General features: G+C 48.7%; 1 protein-coding gene and 2 pseudogenes across 1 annotated transcript; 1 reads left to right on the plus strand and 2 right to left on the minus strand.

The window, feature by feature from the left end:
- Nucleotides 1–7,154: 7,154 nt before the first annotated feature.
- OTUB2 (OTU deubiquitinase, ubiquitin aldehyde binding 2) lies at nucleotides 7,155–23,191 on the plus strand. The gene is made up of 6 exons (XM_077466673.1): nucleotides 7,155–7,203; nucleotides 10,281–10,376; nucleotides 14,348–14,466; nucleotides 18,155–18,239; nucleotides 21,651–21,845; nucleotides 22,774–23,191. Exons 1-6 carry the CDS (start codon nucleotides 7,201–7,203, stop codon nucleotides 22,993–22,995), a joined length of 720 nt encoding a protein of 239 aa, XP_077322799.1. The 5' UTR covers nucleotides 7,155–7,200; the 3' UTR covers nucleotides 22,996–23,191.
- On the minus strand, nucleotides 16,759–16,863 carry LOC143956612 (U2 spliceosomal RNA; annotated as a pseudogene).
- LOC143956613 (U2 spliceosomal RNA) lies at nucleotides 17,967–18,071 on the minus strand (annotated as a pseudogene).
- Nucleotides 23,192–23,226: the final 35 nt, after the last annotated feature.

The following is a 23,226-nucleotide window of genomic DNA, read 5'->3' on the forward strand; positions in this document are numbered from 1 at the left end:
CTGCTTGGACTGAACCCCTCCCCCCCCCCACATGCTGTTTATTGTCAAATTTCTCTGAAGTTAAACTGTAAATATTCTGTAAATGATATTATAAATAAACATAAAAAGCTGATTATTTGTCGTCGTTATTTATCCTCCTGAACTATTTGGTTTATCAATAACCTTTATTCTGCCTGGTTCCCCCCCCTCCCCCCTCATTAACATCCTAATATATATATATATATTATACCCCATGATATCAAAAGTATTGGGACGCCTGCCTTTACACACACATGAACTTTAATGACCCCCCAGTCTTAGTCCGGAGGGTTCAATATTGAGTTGGCTCCGCCCTTTGTAGCTATAACAGCTTCACCTCTTCTGGGAAGGCCGCCCACAAGGTTTAGGAGACGTGTCTATGGGAATGTTTGACCGTTCTTCCAGAAGAGCATTTGTGAGGTCAGGCACTGATGTTGGATGAGAAGGCCTGACTCATAGTCCCTGCTCTAATTCATCACCAAAGGTGTTCTATCGGGTTGAGGTCAGGACTCTGTGCAGGCCAGTCAAGTTCCTCCACCCCAAACTCGCTCATCCATGGTGGTCATGGGACAATGGTGATGTTCTACTGGGTAGACTTGACCAGTGGCATGATCAGCGAGGTTGGTGTTGGACGGGAAGGCCTGCTTCGCAGTCTCCACTCAAATTCATCCCAAAGGTGTTCTATCGGGTTGAGGTCAGGACTTGTTGGAACAGGAAGGGGCCGTCCCCAAACTGTTCCCACAAAGTTGGGAGCATGAAATTGTCCAAAATGTCTTGGTAAGAGTTCCCTTCACTGGAACTAAGGGGACCGAGCCCAAACCCTGAGCCCCAGGTTGAGGTCAGGACTCTGTGCAGGCCAGCCAAGTTCCTCCACCACAAACTCGCTCATCCATGTCTCTATGGGCCTTGCTTTGTGCACTGGTCCAAATCATTTGGTGGAGGGGGGGGGGGAGGGATTATGGTGTGGGGTTTGTTTTCCAAATGTTGGTCTTGGCCCCTTAGTTCCAGTGAAGGGAACTCTTAAGACGTCATCATACCAAGACATTTTGGACAATTCCATGCTCCCAACTTTGTGGGAACAGTTTGGGGGACGGCCTCTTCCTGTTCCAACATGACTGCCCACCAGTGGACAAAGCAAGGTCCGTAAAGACATGGAGGAGCCAGTTTGGGGGGGGGGGGAGGAACCTGACTGTCCTGATTTTAGCCCGATAGGTGTTGAAGTAGAGCGGAGACTGCGAGCCAGGCCTTCTCATCCAACATCAGTGCCTGACCTCACAAACGCGCTTCTGGAAGAATGTACAAATATCCCCATAGACACCCTCCTAAACCTTGTGGACGGCCTTCCCAGAAGAGTTGAAGCTGTTATAGCTGCAAAGGGCGGAGCCAACTCAATATTGAATCCTACGGACTAAGACTGGGATGCCATTAAAGTTCATATGTGTGTAAAGGCAGGCGTCCCAATACTTTTGGTAATATAGTGTGTATGTTTACGGAGTTTGGTGAAGACCCTTTTACTGTTCCCCCCTGACTGTGTCTCTCCCCCCCCCCCCCCCCCCCCCCCTCTGGAAGGGACACAGTCAGGGGGGAACAGAAAAGGGTCTTCACGAAACTCTTACCACAAGGCTGGAAGAACCATTGCCTACAATTGCAATGTCTTTGTATGATGGAGGATTACCGGCGCCCTTCACTGAGCGCCATCACCTGGCCGTGTGATACAATGTCGCCCCGCATGTACCCGCCACTCATACAATGACTTCACTAATATACTTTATAGAGGATTAGTGAGCCTATTGCTCCCTCTGGTGTCTGCTTACAGAATTGCGGCTAGTTCTGCAGGTTAGGGATCTGTACTCCCCCGACTCTATACTCTCCGATCTGATTGGCTGGGGTGTGGGGAGCGCGTTCTCCCCTGCAGCTCAAAGTCATTACCATAAGCATGTTTAGGAACAACTAAAGTAGAACTAAAGGTGAAAATGTGGGGTCCATCAAGGGAGGGTTATAACCCCCGTGTTAGGTTTATTTTTGCCCCCTGTGTCCCCATTGGGGAGATTTCCCTTCACTTCCTGTCCCATTAGCCACAACAGAAAGGGAGAGGAAATCCCGCCAACATTGGGGTTGTCATCTGAACCCAGTGTCCCCATCGGAAGATTTCCCCTCCCTTCCTGTTTTTGGTGACAACCCAACATTTGGGATTTTCTTTCCTTTTCAATGAGAACAGGACAAATAGAGAGGGGTGACTCTCCCCAATGGCAATGCAGACAGCGATAAAAACCCGACAGGTGTTCTAACCCATCTCCACTCCATCCAGAACTAGGAAACTGTTTGCCTTTAGTTATACTTTAACTTCTTGCTGATCGGCCCCCCTCCCCCTCCCCACGTAAAGGTATGTCATTCTGTACTTCCGCCTGGCGACCCGCTCCCGCTGTGATTGGACATGGAGGAAGCCAGTCGGCGGGTCCGGCCGACACCGATTGTATGCCGGGACCCACCGATCGTTTCGGCAGTACGACGGTCTGTGACAAAGGGGAAGGTAGGGATCCTGTGTCTCCGCTAAGCAGGAACACAGATCTCTGCCCTTCCCCCAGTACAAGCACCTCCCCCCCCCCCCCCCCCCGCAGTTATAAAGCAATCCCTAGGAACAAATTTAACCCTTAGTTCGCCCCCTAATAACCCCTTCCCTGCCAGTGTCATTAGTACAGTGACAGTGCATATTTTTAACAGTGATCATTGCACTAATGACGCTGGCTGGGAATAGGGTTGCCACCTGTCCAGGATTCACCCGGACAGTCAGGGTTTTGAATCATGTGTCCAGGTTTCAGGCAGACTGAAACCCGGACACATTATTCAAACCGGGCGGTGGCTCCTCAAGTAACCGAGATAGTCACTCAAATCTGTTGCCATCTGGGAGCTGCAGGTGGCTGTCTTGGGGCAAGTTCAGCATCACTGGGTGGCAGGGTGATGATGTCAGAGCAATTTGGCCACACCCACCATTCGCTGCTGCGCGCTATGCACACCACATTACTACTCTCCTTGGGGCACCCAAAGGTGTCCCATGCCGCTAAAGTGTTCGGGTTTGGCTTGAAGAAATGGTGGCAACCCTAGCTGGGAAGCGGGTTATTAGGGGGGACGAGCAAAGGGTTAAATGCGTTCCTAGGAAGAAAGTGCTTTATAACTGCGAGGGGAGGTGCTTGTACTGGGGGAAGGGCAGAGATCCGTTTTCCTGCTCAGGATCACTACAGACAAAAGGAAGGTGGAGGAGGGGAAGGTCTCCAACATCCACCAGCTCTGTGATGTCATCATGGGGGAGGGGAAGAGGACTCCAGTGGTGACCTGTGAAGCTCTGGTGACCTCCATGCCCAAGAGGGTTAAGGCAGTGCTGGAAAATAATGGCAGCCACACAAAATATTGACACTTTGGGGCCCAATTCGGACATTTTCACTTAGGGGGTGTACTGACTTTTGTTGCCAGCGGTTTAAACATTAACCACTTGCCGACCATCCGCCGCAGTTCTACTGCGGTATAATGGCACGGCTGGGCGAAACCACGTTATGTAACGCCGCTTCGCCCCACGGCCACTAGAGGGCGTGAGCGCGCACCCTGCTGGCCTACAGAGCCAACGCGAGTGCCTGCCGGGCTCCCGCGATCGCTCGGAGGGGCACACGGAGAACCGGGATCTGTGTGTGTAATCACAGTTTCCGGTTCTCTGAGGGGAGAACAGACAGATCATCCGTTCATGAACAGCGATCTGTCATCTCTCCTGCACAGTCCCCTCCCCCCCCCCCCCTTCAGTTAGAACACACACTAGGGAACACATTAACCCCTTGATCGCCATCTAGTGGTTAACCCCCTTCACTGCCAGTGACATTTTTACAGTAATCAATGCATTTTTATAGCACTGATCGCTGTAAAAAAATGCAGATGGTCCCAAAAAATGTGTCAAAAAAAATGGCCCGCCGTAATGTCGCAGTCCCGATGAAAAAAAGTCGCAGATCGCCGCCATTACTAATAAAAAAAAATATATAATAAAAATGCCATAAAACTATCCCCTATTTTGTAAACGCTATAACTTTTGCGCAAACCAATCAATAAACGCTTTTTGTAATTTTTTAAAAAAAAATTTTTTAACAAAAATATGTAGAAGAAGACGTATCGGCCTAAACTGAGGAAAAAAAAAATATTTATTTTTTATATATTTTTGGGGGATATTTATTATAGCAAAAAATATTGCTTTTCTTTTTTTCAAAATTGTCACTTTTTTTTATCGCGCAAAAAATAAAAACCGCAGAGGTGACCGAATACCACCGAAATAAAGCTCTATTTGTGTGTGTGTGTGGGGGGGGGGGGGGGGACAGGTGTGTCCCATCCCTCCAATCAGCTCTCCGCAGAGTGTAACTTGAGCTTCCCTTGCCCCCCCCCCCCCGTATTCTGAAAGCTCAGACAAGCTTTATAAATTCAGCACTTTCAACAGATGTAGAGTAGAAGAGGCTGCAGATAAAACAGGTACAACTTATGTCAGAGGATTTGTCTCATCTCTGTGTATAACGCCTGAGGCCGGTCACTTCACTGGGCGCATGGAAGGGGTAACACCCCCCACATAACGTACGTTGATGCGTCGCAGAAACGTGGATGGACCCTTGGGCTTTTGTCGCACTTTTTTTTTTGCGCCCGTTTTTTTATTTATTTTTATTTTTTTACAGCATTTGAGCGTCAGGCAATTCTTGTCTTAACCTATAGAAAACAGTATCCTGTGTGACATCACTTGTTGCCGTGTGGACGTATCAGCTTAAAAAAAAAAAAAAAAAAAACGCATGTATAGCACGTTTTTTTTCTGCACACCGATACAATTCTACGGGAGTCAAAAACGCACCAATTTTCCCCCCAAAAAAAGTAGTCTCAAAACTTTTTTTTGGAGCTTCAGGCGTTTTGCGGCGGAGATGCGAACCGTCTCCATAGAGATGTATTGATTTTTTTTATTTTAATCTCAAATAATAATAAAAAAAAAAAAACAATAAAAATTAATTAAATAATTAATTTAAAAAAATGTATAAAATAAAATAAAAAATTGCAAAATATATAGATAATAATAATAAAAAAATTGCGAATTGTATTTTAAAAAAAATAATAATAAAAAAAATAATATAAAAATAAAAAAATAAAGCAACAGTGTAAAATAAATAAATGCATGCATAAATGAATAATAATAATATTAAAAAATAATATAAAAATAAAAAAATAAAAAAAATAAAGCAACAGTGTAAAATAAATAAATGCATGCATGAATGAATAATAATAATAATAATCATAATAATAATAATAAATAATATAAAAATAAATAAATAAAGCAACAGTGTAAAATAAATAAATGCATGCATAAATGAATAATAATAATAATAATAATAATAATAATAATAATAAAAATAAATAAATAAATAAATAAATAAAGCAACAGTGTAAAATAAATAAATGCATGCATGAATGAATAATAATAATAATCATAATAATAATAATAATAATAATAAATAATATAAAAATAAATAAATAAAGCAACAGTGTAAAATAAATAAATGCATGCATAAATGAATAATAATAAAAATATAAAAATAAATAAATAAAGCAACAGTGTAAAATAAATAAATGCATGCATGAATGAATAATAATAATAATCATAATAATAATAATAATAATAATAATAATAATAATAAAAAATAATATAAAAATAAATAAATAAATAAATAAATAAAGCAACAGTGTAAAATAAATAAATGCATGCATAAATGAATAATAATAATAATAATAATAATAAAAATATAAAAATAAATACATAAATAAAGCAACAGTGTAAAATAAATAAATGCATGCATGAATGAATAATACTAATAATCATAATAATAATAATAATAATAATAATAATAATAATAATAATAAATAATATAAAAATAAATAAATAAAGCAACAGTATAAAATAAATAAATGCATGCATAAATGAATAATAATAATAATAATAATAATAAAAATATAAAAATAAATAAATAAAGCAACAGTGTAAAATAAATAAATGCATGCATGGATGAATAATAATAATAATAATCATAATAATAATAATAATAATAATAATAATAATAATAATAATAATAATAATAATAAATAATATAAAAATAAATAAATAAATAAATAAATAAAGCAACAGTGTAAAATAAATAAATGCATGCATGAATGAATAATAATAATAATAATAATAATAATAATAATAAAAATGTAAGTGCCCCCTATTTAAAAATCTAAGTCATTCAAAAACTCTGCTCTCTGTGTTTTTGAATTCTTTCAAAGGCAGAGGAGGGATTAAAGACCCCCCCCCTCCCCCCAGATCCCTCCATAAAGAGGTCCTGTCACGTGCCTTTTGTTGCCACAGGGGATGTTTACATTACTTACGACAGCAATAAAAGTGATTAAAAAAGAAACAAAAAATAAAAATAATAAAGCAACGGTGTAAAATAAATAAATAAATACATGAATAATAATAATAATATAAATAAAAAAGGAAAGTGTCCCCCTATTTAAAAATCAAAATCATTCAAAAACTCTGATCTCTGTGTTTTTGAATGCTTTTAAGTGTAGAGGAGGGATTATAGACCCCCAGATCCCTCCATAAAAAAAAAAAATAAAAATAAAAAAAAAGTGGGGGTTATGTATTGTGTTTTTTTGCATGAAAAAAATAAATAAAATAATAATAATTTATTTTTCCCTAAAAAAAATGCATTTGAAAATAACGCCGTGCGAATACCGCGTGACATAAAACGCACACCGATTTATGGTAACGCAAAGTGTTGCTACAAAGTGGAAGTGTGAATTTTTTTTTTTTAAGGAAGTCCAGAATGACAGGATGCCTTCTATGTCACCACCCTCTAAGAATATACTGAGGCCCCCCCTGGATTAGGACAGCCAGGCGACTGGCATTTTCAGAAGCTGAGCTCAGTGATTGGCGGCCTCTGTGCTCCTTTATATTTGGAATATTTGGATTCATGAGAAGCAATGACAGCCAATCCCCACTGAACCCTGCCTGCTGGGCCCCGCCCACACCGCAATGTCATCAACAACATTGCTGCAGCTGAGTGGGCGGGGTTTGTATAAATAGGTGTGGCCAGGAAGGGCTGGTTGCTGTCAGTGTAGGATCAGGCTGGGATCATGGTGAGTGGGGGGAGGGAAGGTGCTGAGCCTCAGTCTGCTGTGCAAAGGGTTCAGTGTGAGTGTCAGAGCTCTGATGGCCGGTCTGCGGCTGTGTGTGGCCCTCAGGGGCCCCTACAGACGCAGATCTGCGTTTCCATATTTCCTTGTTATAGAAGTCGTCTCTCCAGTCCTGGACTCTGTCTCCTGAAGCCTCCCCTCCCCCCACATCTCCTACAGCATGTGCAGTCTCTGATCGTCTCCTGTACCATGTCTGCAGTCTCTGATCATCTCCTGTACTATGTCTGCAGTCTCTGATCGTCTCCTGTATTATGTCTGCAGTCTCTGATCGTCTCCTGTATTATGTCTGCAGTCTCTGATCGTCTCCTGTACTGTGTCTGCAGTCTCTGATCGTCTCCTGTACTGTGTCTGCAGTCTCTGATCGTCTCCTGTACTGTCTGCAGTCTGACCGTCTCCTGTACCATGTCTGCAGTCTCTGACCGTCTCCTGTACCATGTCTGCAGTCTCTGACCGTCTCCTGTACCATGTCTGCAGTCTCTGACCGTCTCCTGTACCATGTCTGCAGTCTCTGACCGTCTCCTGTACCATGTCTGCAGTCTCTGACCGTCTCCTGCACCCATGTCTGCAGTCTCTGACCGTCTCCTGTACCATGTCTGCAGTCTCTGACCGTCTCCTGTACCATGTCTGCAGTCTCTGACCGTCTCCTGTACCATGTCTGCAGTCTCTGACCGTCTCCTGCATTATGTCTGCAGTCTCTGACCGTCTCCTGCATTATGTCTGCAGTCTCTGACCGTCTCCTGCATTATGTCTGCAGTCTCTGACCGTCTCCTGCATTATGTCTGCAGTCTCTGACCGTCTCCTGCATTATGTCTGCAGTCTCTGACCGTCTCCTGCACCCATGTCTGCAGTCTCTGACCGTCTCCTGCACCCATGTCTGCAGTCTCTGACCGACTCCTGCACCCATGTCTGCAGTCTCTGACCGACTCCTGCACCCATGTCTGCAGTCTCTGACCTGTAATTGGATGTGACTGGGATCCATCAAGAAGTGATTTGTCGCTGCACTGTGTTCTGATTGGCTGCTCTCCCTCATCCATTGCTGGCCATAGAGGTGACCGGAGAGCGATTTGTTGCTGAAAACAATCGCTGATCTCCCAATAGCTGGACGATATGGAGAATCGGCGATTCCAAAAATCAGGAATTCCATAGAAGTTGCTAAAAAGCCCCCCGCAGAGTCGCTGCAGATCTGACATTCCCCTCCCCCACCCTCCAATCAGCAACACTCACATTTCTGAATTGCGTTGCCGGTTGGGTCTGTGAAGGTTTTTTTTTCTCCTTATTGGGGTCCGTCCACTATTCACACGCCGGTGTGCGCTGGAAGGCGGCCTGTCCAGAAGAGTTTGTGTAAACGTTATTGAAAAGTGACGTTTGCTCGGTTTGTGCTGATCGCGGTGTGGATAGTCGCAGTAGTTTTGGCGCAGTAGTGCATGCCGTACTTTTTCAGCGCCCGCCACTGCAGCATGATGGCGTGATCCGCACTTCTGCCTGATCTGATTGGGGCTGATGGTGGGGCTCACCTAGGCTTTAGGACCGGGGGTTCCCCCCCTAGGCTTTGGGGGGGGGGGGGGCTCACCTAGTCCCAAAGCGAGGGGTAATTCATGCAGCCCGATCAAATGCTTGTGACGTTCGTGCAGCAAATGTTTTATGAACGGAAACCCCAAGATTTAGAACTTGGACTTCCAGAGCACAAAATACCCCAGTCCCGAAGCCTAGAAGGCAGGAGGGCAACCCCCAGTCCCGAAGCCTAGAGGACCCCCCCCCCCAGGCTTTGGGACTGGGGTTCCCACCCCTTGCCTTCTAGGCTTTGGGACTGGGGGGGGGGGGTTTCTCCCCCCCCCTTGACTGGGGGGGGGGTGTCTCCCCCCCTGCCTGGGACTGGGGGGGTGTCTCCTCTCCCCCTGCCTTTTAGGCTTCGAGACTGGGGTCTGTTGTGCTCTGGAAGAGTGAAGTCCAAGTTCTGATTCTTGGGGTTTCCATTCATAAAACATTTGTTGCACGAACGTCACGAGCATTTGGTCGGGCGGCATGAATTCTCCCGCTGTGTTTTCTCTAATGCTGATTTTTGTGAGAATCGGCTCCATCTAGTGGCCAAAATTGTGCATTTTTCCTGATTGGGGCATTTCAAGAAGTTATGCATTTTGGCCACTAGATGGCGCTGTTGATCATAGTAGTATGGAGAATAGGAGAATGTGCTGCCGGTGTTGTGCCATATAGTGTCCGGCCATCACATAGCGTCCGCCCCGCATGCGCAGTACGGAGCAGACGAAGCTTCGGAAAATCTCCGAAGTTGAACGGCGCCTGTGCCGCGAGTGGAGGTGGTGGCCCCACCATCCAAGCGGACATAGGATTGTGAATATTAGAGGGCCCCTCGCGGGCATGCGCAGTACACAGCGGACACTATCGGATGGGGGATGTTATATGACAAGACACGGGGGAATTCTTGTGATATTCGACCAACAAATGTTTTTTTTTTTTCTCCTCTATAGATCCTTTTTTTTATATTTTTACGTCTTTTTTTTATTTATTTTCTTGTTTCAGCATCTCTGTATCTATGTACAGCTCTTTTCTTATTAGCAGTTGATTGCATTAGGCATTTTGATATTTGCATAACTCCTCCCAACAGCCGTCCCACTTCTCATGAGCCCTTAGTCCTGGTGTAAGCAGTGGGAGGAGTTATGTAAATATGACAAAGCCTTGGTGGGCCTCAGTCTGGAGGAAGTGGGTGTTTTCCTAGGCGGGCTGTATTTACATAAGGTAACGCCCACATGTGACGCTGATCCTCCACTAAATTGAGGGGTGGGGGACAGTCGGGCCTGGGAAGGAGGGCTAGATGATGCTGGACGTCCTCCAGTGAGGAAATGAGGGGCGGGGCTATATCTGACTTGCTGCCGCTTCTAATGCACGTTGTGAGAAGCTCGCAGTGTGCAGTGAAATCAGAGAACGTTCCAGAAATGACATCATAGTCTCATGTCTATTGGTTCCCAGGACCTGGCTGTGTTCTGATTGGTTTGTTTGCTTTTCAGTGCGACGATTACTTTGATTTGGTGTCTGAGAAGATCGACATGCCTTCGTTCGTCGAAGAACACGCCAGCGAGCCGCTGTACTACAGCAAACTGAAGGTAACCAATCGGGGAGGCCGATGTCCTCAATCCAATGACTGGAGCTTCCATTGGGGGGCGTCCTCTGGAAATGCCGAGCTCCTGGCTGGCAGTGACTTGGCTGGTCTCCATCGCTGGTCCTCAACTCCTCCACACTTCAGTGAGGTCCTAGTCTCCTGGGGTATATAGGTGGGGGGAGGGGAGGGGGGGGTCACGTTTGTAGAAGGTGATGTCGGGGAATGTCGGTCTCCGCACATCGAGATCCTTTAACCCCTCACCTTCCAACATACGTTTATGAGCGCCAGGTAGCAGGGGTTAAGCGAATTGGGGGCGGCTGTGAGCTCAGTGTTGATTGGTACAACCAGTGAGGGGCGTTCTGATAAGTGATTGGGGCGGCGCTATTGCTTTTTTCCTTCACCCCCCTCTGCCTTCCCCTGCAGCTAATCAAGCACAGATCACGTTTGATTAGCTGTATTCATGGATACAGCTGTGACCCCAAATTGATAAAAAAATAAAATACACAACACTTTGGGGTCACAGCTGTATCCATGAATACAGCTAATCAAACGTGATCTGTGCTTGATTAGCTGCAAGGCAGCCATTGGGGGTCCAATAAGTCTCCATAAAAGGGGAACGACCAACCTGCCCAAATTGATTACAAGAGGCTTGTGAGGCCGATCGTCACTGCATCTGAGCGCCAGTCATTTTTAATATTCAAAGCAAACTCCTCCATGGGCCACCCCCCCCCATATCGGTGTCTTCATGGGCCACCCCCCCCCCATATCGGTGTCTCCATGGGCCACCCCCCCCCCCATATCGGTGTCTCCATGGGCCACCCCCCCCATATCGGTGTCTCCATGGGCCACCCCCCCCCATATCGGTGTCTCCATGGGCCACCCCCCCCCATATCGGTGTCTCCATGGGCCACCCCCCCCCATATCGGTGTCTCCATGGGCCACCCCCCCCCCATATCGGTGTCTCCATGGGCCACCCCCCCCCATATCGGTGTCTCCATGGGCCCCCTCCCCCCCCATATCGGTGTCTCCATGGGCCCCCTCCCCCCCCATATCGGTGTCTCCATGGGCCCCCTCCCCCCCCATATCGGTGTCTCCATGGGCCCCCTCCCCCCCCATATCGGTGTCTCCATGGGCCCCCTCCCCCCCCATATCGGTGTCTCCATGGGCCCCCTCCCCCCCATATCGGTGTCTCCATGGGCCCCCTCCCCCCCCATATCGGTGTCTCCATGGGCCCCCTCCCCATATCGGTGTCTCCATGGGCCCCCCCCCCATATCGGTGTCTCCATGGGCCCCCTCCCCCCATATCGGTGTCTCCATGGGCCCCCTCCCCCCCCCATATATCGGTGTCTCCATGGGCCCCCTCCCCCCCCCATATATCGGTGTCTCCATGGGCCCCCCTCCCCCCCCCATATATCGGTGTCTCCATGGGCCCCCTCCCCCCCCCATATATCGGTGTCTCCATGGGCCCCCTCCCCCCCCCATATATCGGTGTCTCCATGGGCCCCCTCCCCCCCCCCCATATATCGGTGTCTCCATGGGCCCCCTCCCCCCCATATATCGGTGTCTCCATGGGCCCCCTCCCCCCCCCATATATCGGTGTCTCCATGGGCCCCCTCCCCCCCCATATATCGGTGTCTCCATGGGCCCCCTCCCCCCCCCATATATCGGTGTCTCCATGGGCCCCCTCCCCCCCCCATATATCGGTGTCTCCATGGGCCCCCTCCCCCCCCCATATATCGGTGTCTCCATGGGCCCCCCTCCCCCCCCCATATATCGGTGTCTCCATGGGCCCCCCTCCCCCCCCCCATATATCGGTGTCTCCATGGGCCCCTCCCCCCCCCCATATATCGGTGTCTCCATGGGGCCCCCTCCCCCCCCCCATATATCGGTGTCTCCATGGGCCCCCTCCCCCCCCCATATATCGGTGTCTCCATGGGCCCCCTCCCCCCCCCATATATCGGTGTCTCCATGGGCCCCCCCTCCCCCCCCCCATATATCGGTGTCTCCATGGGCCCCCTCCCCCCCCCCATATATCGGTGTCTCCATGGGCCCCCTCCCCCCCCCCATATATCGGTGTCTCCATGGGCCCCCTCCCCCCCCCCCATATATCGGTGTCTCCATGGGCCCCCTCCCCCCCCCCATATATCGGTGTCTCCATGGGCCCCCTCCCCCCCCCCATATATCGGTGTCTCCATGGGCCCCCTCCCCCCCCCCATATATCGGTGTCTCCATGGCCCCCTCCCCCCCCCCCCATATATCGGTGTCTCCATGGGCCCCCTCCTCTCCCCCCCCATATATCGGTGTCTCCATGGGCCCCTCCTCTCCCCCCCCCATATATCGGTGTCTCCATGGGCCCCCTCCCCCCCCCCCATATATCGGTGTCTCCATGGGCCCCCTCCCCCCCCCCCCATATATCGGTGTCTCCATGGGCCCCCTCCCCCCCCCCCCATATATCGGTGTCTCCATGGGCCCCCTCCCCCCCCCATATATCGGTGTCTCCATGGGCCCCCTCCTCTCCCCCCCCATATATCGGTGTCTCCATGGGCCCCCTCCTCTCCCCCCCCCATATATCGGTGTCTCCATGGGCCCCCTCCTCTCCCCCCCCCCATATATCGGTGTCTCCATGGGCCCCCTCCTCTCCCCCCCCATATATCGGTGTCTCCATGGGGCCCCCTCCTCTCCCCCCCCCCCATATATCGGTGTCTCCATGGGCCCCCTCCCCCCCCCCCCCATATATCGGTGTCTCCATGGGCCCCCTCCCCCCCCCATATATCGGTGTCTCCATGGGCCCCTCCTCTCCCCCCCCCATATATCGGTGTCTCCATGGGCCCCCTCCTCTCCCCCCCCCATATATCGGTGTCTCCATGGGCCCCCTCCTCTCCCCCCCCCCCATATATCGGTGTCTCCATGGGCCCCCTCCTCTCCCCCCCCCATATCGGTGTCTCCATGGGCCCCCTCCTCTCCCCCCCATATCGGTGTCTCCATGGGCCCCCTCCTCTCCCCCCCCATATCGGTGTCTCATGGGCCGCCTCCATGGGATATGAGATTTGCCTAGACAAACAGGAAGGAACAGAAGAAATGTAAAGTTTAAATCGTGTAAATATCATTTTCTGTCTATTTTTACTAATACAGCAAGAGGAGTATAAATAAATCGATGCTGATTGGGAGAGAAGTTCCACTTTAAGCCCCTTCTGATAGTAATAGTTGTAAAAAAAAAGAATAATTTTAAAGCACCTGTGACCCCGCCCCCCCTCCCCCCCCCCCCCAAATTCAATCAGACCGCATAGGGTGAGCATGGGCTTGTAAACAGAAGTTGCAGCAAATGTATATCTGGGGACTCCCCCTTGGGCGTCCCCCCCCCCCCCCCCTCGGGCGCCCCCCGCTCCCAAGATGTATATAAAATGTACTTTTTATCTATCAGTGTTTTCCGGTGCTAAACAAGCCATATAAAGGAATAGTAGGGAAAAAAGTCCTTGGTAGGTTTAACCAATCATTTTTTTTGTACAATTCTCCTTTAAGGGGGTGTGGCAGGGGGTGTGTCCTAGGCCTGCATACTCTTGCTGATAGGTGTCCCTCATTCCCATCTCAGAGTTGGGAGGTGTGGCCTATGACGTCTTGGAGTAATAATTCTACATCCAGTTGCCTCCTGAACTGACACTTAGGGCCTTTTGAAGCGCCACCTATGGGAAGATTCAGGTACTGCACCTCGCTGCAATTTCTCACCTGCGCACAAACTCGAGTCTTTACATGTTTGGTATCTAAGCGACACATTTTATATTTTACCCGACAATTGGACTAAAATTTATTTAATTTTAGTGCATTTTTCTTAAATATGCATTTGATAAACCGCTGTACAAATATGGTGTGACATAAGAGTGGAAACCGCCATTTTATTCTCCAGGGCCTCGGCTTTCAGGAAATGTCAGTTGCTTCTCGTGCAATCTTTCGCATTGATGCGTTTTTTATTTCTCGCAGGATCTCATGTCGTCGTACGGCGCTGTTCGGAAAACGCGCGCTGATGGAAGCTGCTTCTACAGAGGTTTGGCCTTCTCCTACCTGGAGTCCTTGCTGGGAAAACGGCCCGAAATTTCAAAGTAAGTTCCTGCAAAACCGGGTGGCGCCATGCAATGGGTGGCGCCATGCAATGGGTGGCGCCATGCAATGGGTGGCGCCATGCAATGGGTGGCGCCATGCAATGGGTGGCGCCATGCAATGGGGTGTGACCAGGTTCAATAACTGTAAAGAGAACTTTTTTGGGGACCAGAAGTGATGGGGTCACCAATTGGGGAAATTTCCACCCCCCCCATATCGCCCTAATCTTGGGTTCAGTGACTATGAACACTGGATTTCCCCTCGCATTGAATACTTTCGCTTCCTTTGTGTCTTTGGGACAGGAAATGAAGAGAAATCTCCTGAATATGGGACCCCATTCTTGCGATCGAGTCACCGGGTTCAATGACAACCGGGGGGGGGGGGTTGCCCCTCCCATTATGTTTTGTCTTTGGGATAGGAAGTGAAGGAAATCTCCCGAGCTGCTGATTCCATTGCCCCAATCTTCCAATCGGGTCACCAGGTTCAGTGAGTGGATTTTTTGGGAGGGCACAATGTACCCATCCGCTAGGGAGATCGACTTCCTGTCCCAGAGGAAGGTACAGAAAAAAAATCTCCCTAATGGGGGAGGAAATCCACCTCATTGAGCTGGGGGAAATTTCCCTTCACTTCCTGTATTTGAGACACGAGGATGTGGTAGGAAATCCTCCCCTGGTAGTCCCATCAGATGATTGGACAATATCGTCAACTGGGGGGAGATTTCACTTCCTGTCCCGATCATCTGATGGTCACCGCCTTCAATTACGACCAGAAGAGATTTCCTATCACTTCCTCCATGTGACTTTAAGACAGGAAGTGAGGAGAAATCTACCTGATTGGACGGGCAGGGAAAAGTTGGACACATTTTAGTTCTAGATCTATCAAACTGGACAATTTGGTTTTAATTTTATTCTGTGCCCATTATGACAACTTTTATAAAATGCCCTTTTGGCTTTTTTATTTTTTATTTTTTTATATAAATATATTAAATACAATTATTGGTATCTGACAGTGGATTGTTCTGTGCAGCCAGTCTGGTGATCCAGGCACTCCTGCCATACAGCACAGTCAGGCTCTGGACTTCGGTCTCTTTTATTTTTGTTCTAATCGGTTTCCTCATTGATATTTCCCTCCAATTCCTGTATGAGAAGCTGTAGTCACCAGAACAGGAAGTGAGGAGTTTGGTGATAAAGGGGGTTCTAACCCCTTTTTCTATTGAAAAAGCCCATGGCGTGCAAACACACCCAAAAAACTTCCACCCGGTGCATAAAAAAAGTGCACACACATAAAGAGTGACACACTAAAAAGCGCAGACGGGTGCCTGATGTCCTCCAAAAGAAGGACCATACCCTGATCCCCCGGGGCGTTAGGCTCCAGACAGGGACTGAGGTACCAGACTCAACAAAGTGGGACCCGGACGAAACCGGAATCCTCCTTTCCCCGGGAGGACTGCCGAAACAGAACCTCCTAGGTACTTGGTACTGTAGGGGGCTTCCCCGAAGGTAGGCCCCCCCTCATGGAGATTGGACCAAGCCAGAAGGCCTATGTCCGCTCTCCCACAAGACGTTCAGGATTGGTCCGAGGACCGACACCCTACTAATCAAACGTGAAGTGACACACAGTGACAAACACACAAAGATAAAATAAATAAAAAGTGGGAAGGGATAGTGAAGAGGAGAGTGAAAAGTGACCATTGTGAGATACAATGGCCGGCCCTCCGGCCAGGAATCAAAAATTCCTCTGGTCCTAGCCAAAAGGCCGGGCCCTAGAGGCAGGTGTAAAAAAGCGTGTAATGGTGACGTGACCTAGGTGCCTAAATCAAAGTGCTGACGCACAGTGAAAGAAGGCACCCCTGGACTGCCACTCCAGGGGCACATCACCATGGGCTTTCCAACAAAAGCATCCCCGACAGCCCAGCCCAGACCACAACAGCCCCCACCCCTATCAGGAAGGCATGGAGATCAAGGAGCTTAGTGAGACCCTTTACCATCAGGTCCCACCCTCACTCCCGTCACTCCCACCTAATTACATCCAGGACGTACTGACCGTTCCCCCCTCCAGGCTAAAGGGGAACAAGCGTTCCAATCCCGAAAAACTGACTGGGGCTAAAGCTGCCACAATCCAAGCCGGTCTGCCAGGGTCCCCTCCCCTGGCTTCGACCCAGTGTTTCTCCGCCCTCACCAGGTGCATCCTTCCAGATGGCTCAGACTCGACCATGCATCGGCCCCCAGTTTACTGTCGGGCGGCACGACGTGGCCCCTACCGAAACCATCCTTCGGGATGCAAATTACACCATCGGAGAGCGCCGCCCAAACCCTCTATAGGGATGGACCAGCGCCTCCTTTGGCAACTGATAAGAACAGATACTACACTTGATCTTAGCCAAAAGGCCGAGAAGCGATTCTAACCCCTTTTTTTTTTTTATTGAAAAAGCCCATGGCGTGCAAACACACCCAAAAAACTTCCACCCGGTGCATAAAAAAAGTGCACACACATAAAGAGTGACACACTAAAAAGTGCAGACGGGTGCCTGATGTCCTCCAAAAGAAGGACCATACCCTGATCCCCCGGGGCGTTAGGCTCCAGACAGGGACTGAGGTACCAGACTCAACAAAGTGGGACCCGGACGAAACCGGAATCCCTCCTTCCCCGGGAGGACTGCCGAAACAGAACCTCCTAGGTACTTGGTACTGTAGGGGGCTTCCCCGAAGGTAGGCCCCCCCTCATGGAGATTGGACCAAGCCAGAAGGCCTATGTCCGCTCTCCCACAAGACGTTCAGGATTGGTCCGAGGACCGACACCCTACTAATCAAACGTGAAGTGACACACAGTGACAAACACACAAAGATAAAATAAATAAAAAGTGGGGAAGGGATAGTGAAGAGGAGAGTGAAAAGTGACCATTGTGAGATACAATGGCCGGCCCTCCGGCCAGGAATCAAAAATTCCTCTGGTCCTAGCCAAAAGGCCGGGCCCTAGAGGCAGGTGTAAAAAAAGCGTGTAATGGTGACGTGACCTAGGTGCCTAAATCAAAGTGCTGACGCACAGTGAAAGAAGGCACCCCTGGACTGCCACTCCAGGGGCACATCACCATGGGCTTTCCAACAAAAGCATCCCCGACAGCCCAGCCCAGACCACGACAGCCCCCACCCCAGCCAGAAAGGCATGGAGATCAGCGAGCTTAGTGAGACCCTTTGCCATCAGGTCCCACCCTCACTCCCGTCACTCCTACCTAATTATATTCGAAAGGTACCGGCCGCCCCTCTGCTGGAACAGAAGAGCTAAGCGTTCCCTCCCGAAAAACTGACTGGGGCTAAAGCTGCCACAATCCAAGCCGGTCTGCCAGGGTCCCCTCCCCTGGCTTCGACCCAGTGTTTCTCCGCCCTCACCAGGTGCATCCTTCCAGATGGCTCAGACTCGACCATGCATCGGCCCCCAGTTTACTGTCGGGCGGCACGACGTGGCCCCTACCGAAACCATCCTTCGGGATGCAAATTACACCATCGGAGAGCGCCGCCCAAACCCTCTATAGGGATGGACCAGCGCCTCCTTTGGCAACTGATAAGAACAGATACTACACTTGATCTTAGCCAAAAGGCCGAGAAGCGATTCTAACCCCTTTCCCACCTAAAGCTGGATAGAAGTTTGGTTGTCGGCACTTTTGATCAGTAAACTGTCCGCACTCCTTTCCAGGTTCCGGGAGCGGGTGATGGAGAGTCGGAATGAGCTGCTGGCGGTCGGATTTCAGGAACAGGCGTTCGGACACAGCTACAGCACTGTAAGTGTACATGACTGCCCAGTTGGAGCATGCTGTGTGTGTGTGGCTGTGCCCAGTTGGAGCGTGCTGTGTGTGGCTGTGCCCAGTTGGAGCGTGCTGTGTGTGGCTGTGCCCAGTTAAAGCGTGCTGTGTGTGGCTGTGCCCAGTTAAAGCGTGCTGTGTGTGGCTGTGCCCAGTTAAAGCGTGCTGTGTGTGGCTGTGCCCAGTTAAAGCGTGCTGTGTGTGGCTGTGCCCAGTTAAAGCGTGCTGTGTGTGGCTGTGCCCAGTTAAAGCGTGCTGTGTGTGAGGGGCTGTGCCCAGTTAAAGCGTGCTGTGTGTGAGGGGCTGTGCCCAGTTAAAGCGTGCTGTGTGTGAGGGGCTGTGCCCAGTTAAAGCGTGCTGTGTGTGAGGGGCTGTGCCCAGTTAAAGCGTGCTGTGTGTGAGGGGCTGTGCCCAGTTAAAGCGTGCTGTGTGTGAGGGGCTGTGCCCAGTTAAAGCGCGCTGTGTGTGAGGGGCTGTGCCCAGTTAAAGCGCGCTGTGTGTGAGGGGCTGTGCCCAATTGGAGCGCGCTGTGTGTGTGTGTGTGTGTGTGTGGCTGTGCCCAATTGGAGCGGTGTGTGTGTGTGGGGCTGTGCCCAATTGGAGCGCGCTGTGTGTGTGTGGGGCTGTGCCCAATTGGAGCGCGCTGTGTGTGTGTGTGTGTGTGTGTGTGGCTGTGCCCAATTGGAGCGCGCTGTGTGTGGCTGTGCCCAATCAAATGTTCAAGCTATATAATCTACAGAGCAAGCATTATTCATTGAAAAAGAAATATATGTAAATGGTGGAAGGGACTATACTGCATTATGACCACCAGATGGAGCAAACTTTCACTGATACTCAGTGCCATCTAGTGGCCATAATGAGGCATTATCCCCTCGCTGGAGATTATAGCTGGATGGATAGATATTTATTTATTTATACATATATACTACTGGAACCAGAAGAGCAATGTTCTCTGGCTAGATTGAATGCCCTGTACATTGGGGGGGGGGGGGGGGGAATAATAATTTGCTCCCTTGCAGATCGTGTCAGTTTTGCCCACTTACAAAGAAATGAAGGGTCTATAATTTTTATCAGAGGTGTATTTTATGATAGAGACAGAATATCAACCAAAATTCCAGAAAAAACACACAATACAAATGTTATAAATGGAGTTGCAGTTCAGTGAGTAAAATAAGTATTTGATCCCCAAGCAAAACATGACTTAGTAGTTGGTGGAGAGAACCTTGTTTGTGATCACAGAGGTCAGACGTTTCTTGTAGGTGGTGATCAGGTTTTCACATCTCAGGAGGGATTTTGCTCCTCTCTTCTTTACAGATCTTCTCTAAATCCTTAAGGTTTCTTGACTGTCTCTTGGCAACTCGAAGTTTCAGCTCCCTCCATAGATTTTTCTATAGGATTGAGGTCTGGAGACCAACTAGGCCACTGACCTTACTGTGATTTTTCTTGAGCCAATCCTTTGTTGCCTTGGTGGTATGTTTTGGGTCATTGTCATGCTGGAAGGCCCATCCATGACCCATCTTCCGCATTCTGGATGAGGGAAGAAGGTTCTCATTAAGGTTTTTTACAATACATGGTCCCATCCATTGGCCTCTCAATACGGCAAAGTCGGCCTGTAGTTGGTGGAGAAACCCTTGTTGGTGATCACAGAGGTCAGACGTTTCTTGTAGGTGGTGATGAGGTTTCCACACATCTCAGGAGGGATTTTGGTCCTCTCTTCTCTACAGATCTTCTCTAAACCTTCCCTACCAACCAACAATAATTCTGCCCCCCACAGACTGGCTCCAGTAGGTGCTCATGTGGTACAGATTGGTTCGGTCAATGTAAGAAGGTTCTCCTAACGACAACTCGTTATGTATATAAATGACACAAGTCCACAGACTTTCTTCCATTCAAACCTCATCATGGGGAAGAGCAAAGATCTGTCAGAGGACGTCGGGGAGAAGATTGGAGACCTGCACAAGGCTGGAATGGGCTACAAGACCATCAGCAAGAAGCTCGGGGAGAGGAGACGACTGCCGGAGAGATTATTGGCAAATGAAAGAAATACAAAATAACCATCAATTGTCCTCAGTCTGGAGCTCCATGCAAGACTTTTCCTCATGGGGTGAGGATGGTCATGAGAAAAGTGAGGGATCCGCCCAGAACTACATGTGAGGAGCTTGTGAAGGATCTCAAGGCAGTTGGGACCACAGTCACCAAACAAACCATTGGTGACACAATACACCGCCATGGATTGAAATCCTACAGCCCCCGCAAGGTGCCCCTCAGGAAGACACATGTACAGGTCCCCCTCAGGAGGACACATGTACAGTCATGCCAATGAACAGCCAAATGATTCAGAGAAGGATGGGGAGAAAGTCCTGTGGCCGGATGAGACCAGAATTTAGCTCTTTGGTACGAACTCAACTCACCGTGTTTTGGAGGAAGAAAAATGCTGACTATGGCCCTAAGAGCCCCATCCCTACAGTCACACACAGAGGTGGAATCATGATGCTTTGGGGCCGTTCCTCTGCTAAACAGGCCGACTTTGCTGCATTGAGGGGCCAATGGACGGGCCCATGTATTGTAATAGTTCTTGGATGAGAACCTTCTTCCCTCAATCAGAACACTGACGTTGGGTCGTGGATGGGTCTTCCAGCATGACAATGACCCAAAACATACCGCCAAAGGCAACAAAGGAGTGGCTCAAGAAAAACACATTGGTCATGGATTGTCCCAGCCAGTCTCCAGACCTTAATCCTATAGACAAATTTGTGTGGCTTCTTGAGTGGCTCAAGAAGCAGGTTAAGGTCATAGTGGCTTAGACAACCTCCAGACCTTAATCCTATAGAAAACGTATGGAAGGAGCTGAAACTTCAAGTTACCAAGCGTCGGCCAAGAAATCTTAAGGATTTAGAGATCTGTAGAGGAGCAAAATCCCTCCTGAGATGTGTGGAAACCTCATCACCACCTACAAGAAACGTCTGACCTCTGTGATCACCAACAAGGGTTTCTCCACCAACTATTAAGTTGTGTTTTGTTTGTGGATCAAATACTTATTTTACGCACTGAACTCCATTTATAACATTTGTATTGTGTGGTTTTTCTGGATTTTTGGTTGATCTCCTGTCTCTATCATATAAAATACACCTCTGATAAAAATGATTGCCCACTTACAAAGAAATGAAGGGTCTAACTTGAACAATCTATAGGGGAGACAAACTGTAAATGGCATTCAATATGCAGACCTCTAACCAGAGAACATTGCTCTTCTGGTTTCAGCAGTTTGTGGCCTTTGTTGATATGATCTAAAAGAATTACAAATAAAGAATACTTTGTATCCAGTGAATGAAGTTTATTTTGTTTTCTGTATATTGATGGTGGTTTTTCATATGACTGACCTCTCCGCAGTTTCTCAGTCTCCTAGATTTAGCGGAGAAAGACGGCTCTGTCCTCTCCCTCCTGAGAGCGTTCAACTACCCTCCCATCTCCGACAACGCCGTCTACTACCTGAGACTGGTCACCTCCGCCTTCCTCAGGAAACGAGCCGAGTTCTACCAACCCTTCGTAGAGGAGGGGCTTCACATCGCTGATTTCTGCACACTGGTCTGTAAAACGCTCCATTATATCTGCTCTCCATCTTCTGGGTGTCTCAGCTCCTCCCCCCTTGGGCTGAAACAGCTTCTTCCTGATTTCGCCGCACACTGTGAGCTTCTCCCAATGTGCATTAGAAGCTGCAGCAAGTCAGAGCCCCACCCTCATTTCTTGGCCGGAGGACCCTCTGTATCAAACTGCAGCCCTCCAACGGTTACCAAACTACAAGTCCCATGAGGCATTGCAAGGCTGACAGTTACAAGCATGACTCCCACAGGCAGAGGCATGATGGGACTTGTAGTTTTCTAACTGCTGGAGGGATGCAGTTTGACAATTCCTTTCCTCCCTGGCCCCGGCCCTTTTTATTTGCTTTCAGTTCTTTCACACGTGGGTGTCGCCTATGCAAATAAGCCTGCCTTGGGACACCCACACCTCCGGATTAACACGCCCCGTCAAAGCATTTAGATATTTGCATAACTCCTCCCACTGCTTGCATCTCATCTGAGAATGAGCACACATACAATATTAGTAGGAAATGATACAATCTAACAATTTAGAGAACACTGGAGGGAATTATCAAATCTAATGATGGAGCCCCCATTCATTTCCCTCCAGCGTTCTCCAGAAATATTACATTGTATTTTTTTTACTCCAATGTATTTCCTATGATCCTCCACTCCAATCTAGTGGCTGTAATGCCACTCAAGAGTACTGAGGCGGGGTGCTGCGGCACTCTCAGGAAGCTGTATACAGCCCCCATCTTATCTGCCTGCCCCTCCCACCAGCCCCAAGTCTCTGCTAAATGCCCCCCTCTGGTTTTAGTGGCCTGAAGTGATGAAGTGTAATTTTGCTGCAATTCCATCTGCTTTGCTGTCTTGCATACATTTTTGTATTTGAGTCGGGGTGCCACTTTAACTTTTTTTTTTTTTTCTTTATCCAGCACGTGGAGCCGATGGCCACTGTGTGTGATCACATCCACATCATCGCCCTGACCCAGGCCCTCACCATCCCCCTCCAGGTGGAGTACGTGGACTCCGCGGACCCCGCCATAAACCAGCATGTCTTCCCCGAGGGGGCCACACCGGACATCTATATGCTGTATACACAGGACCACTACACCCTGCTGTACAGAGCCTGCCCCCAGGGGGCGGGGCCTGTGTGACCAGGGGACGGGGGGGGAAGTGACCCCCCCCCTATTGGACTGCTTCATGGTGACAGGAGGAGGAGCTTGCAGGCAACCAATTGTCAGGAGGAGTTGACAGCAATCAATTTGCACACAGACTATTAATACAGGACGATGTGTTTTTATATTTGTGTAAATAAATTGAAATTTTTAATAAACTTTTTTGCTTTGTATACATTCAGGTTTTATGTTGTCTGGGGGGGGGAGGGG

Source organism: Lithobates pipiens, unplaced genomic scaffold, assembly GCF_037356315.1.
Source record: "Lithobates pipiens isolate NorthernLeopardFrog02 unplaced genomic scaffold, aLitPip1_a1.2 Scaffold_37, whole genome shotgun sequence".
NCBI classification, from domain to species: Eukaryota; Metazoa; Chordata; class Amphibia; order Anura; family Ranidae; genus Lithobates; species Lithobates pipiens.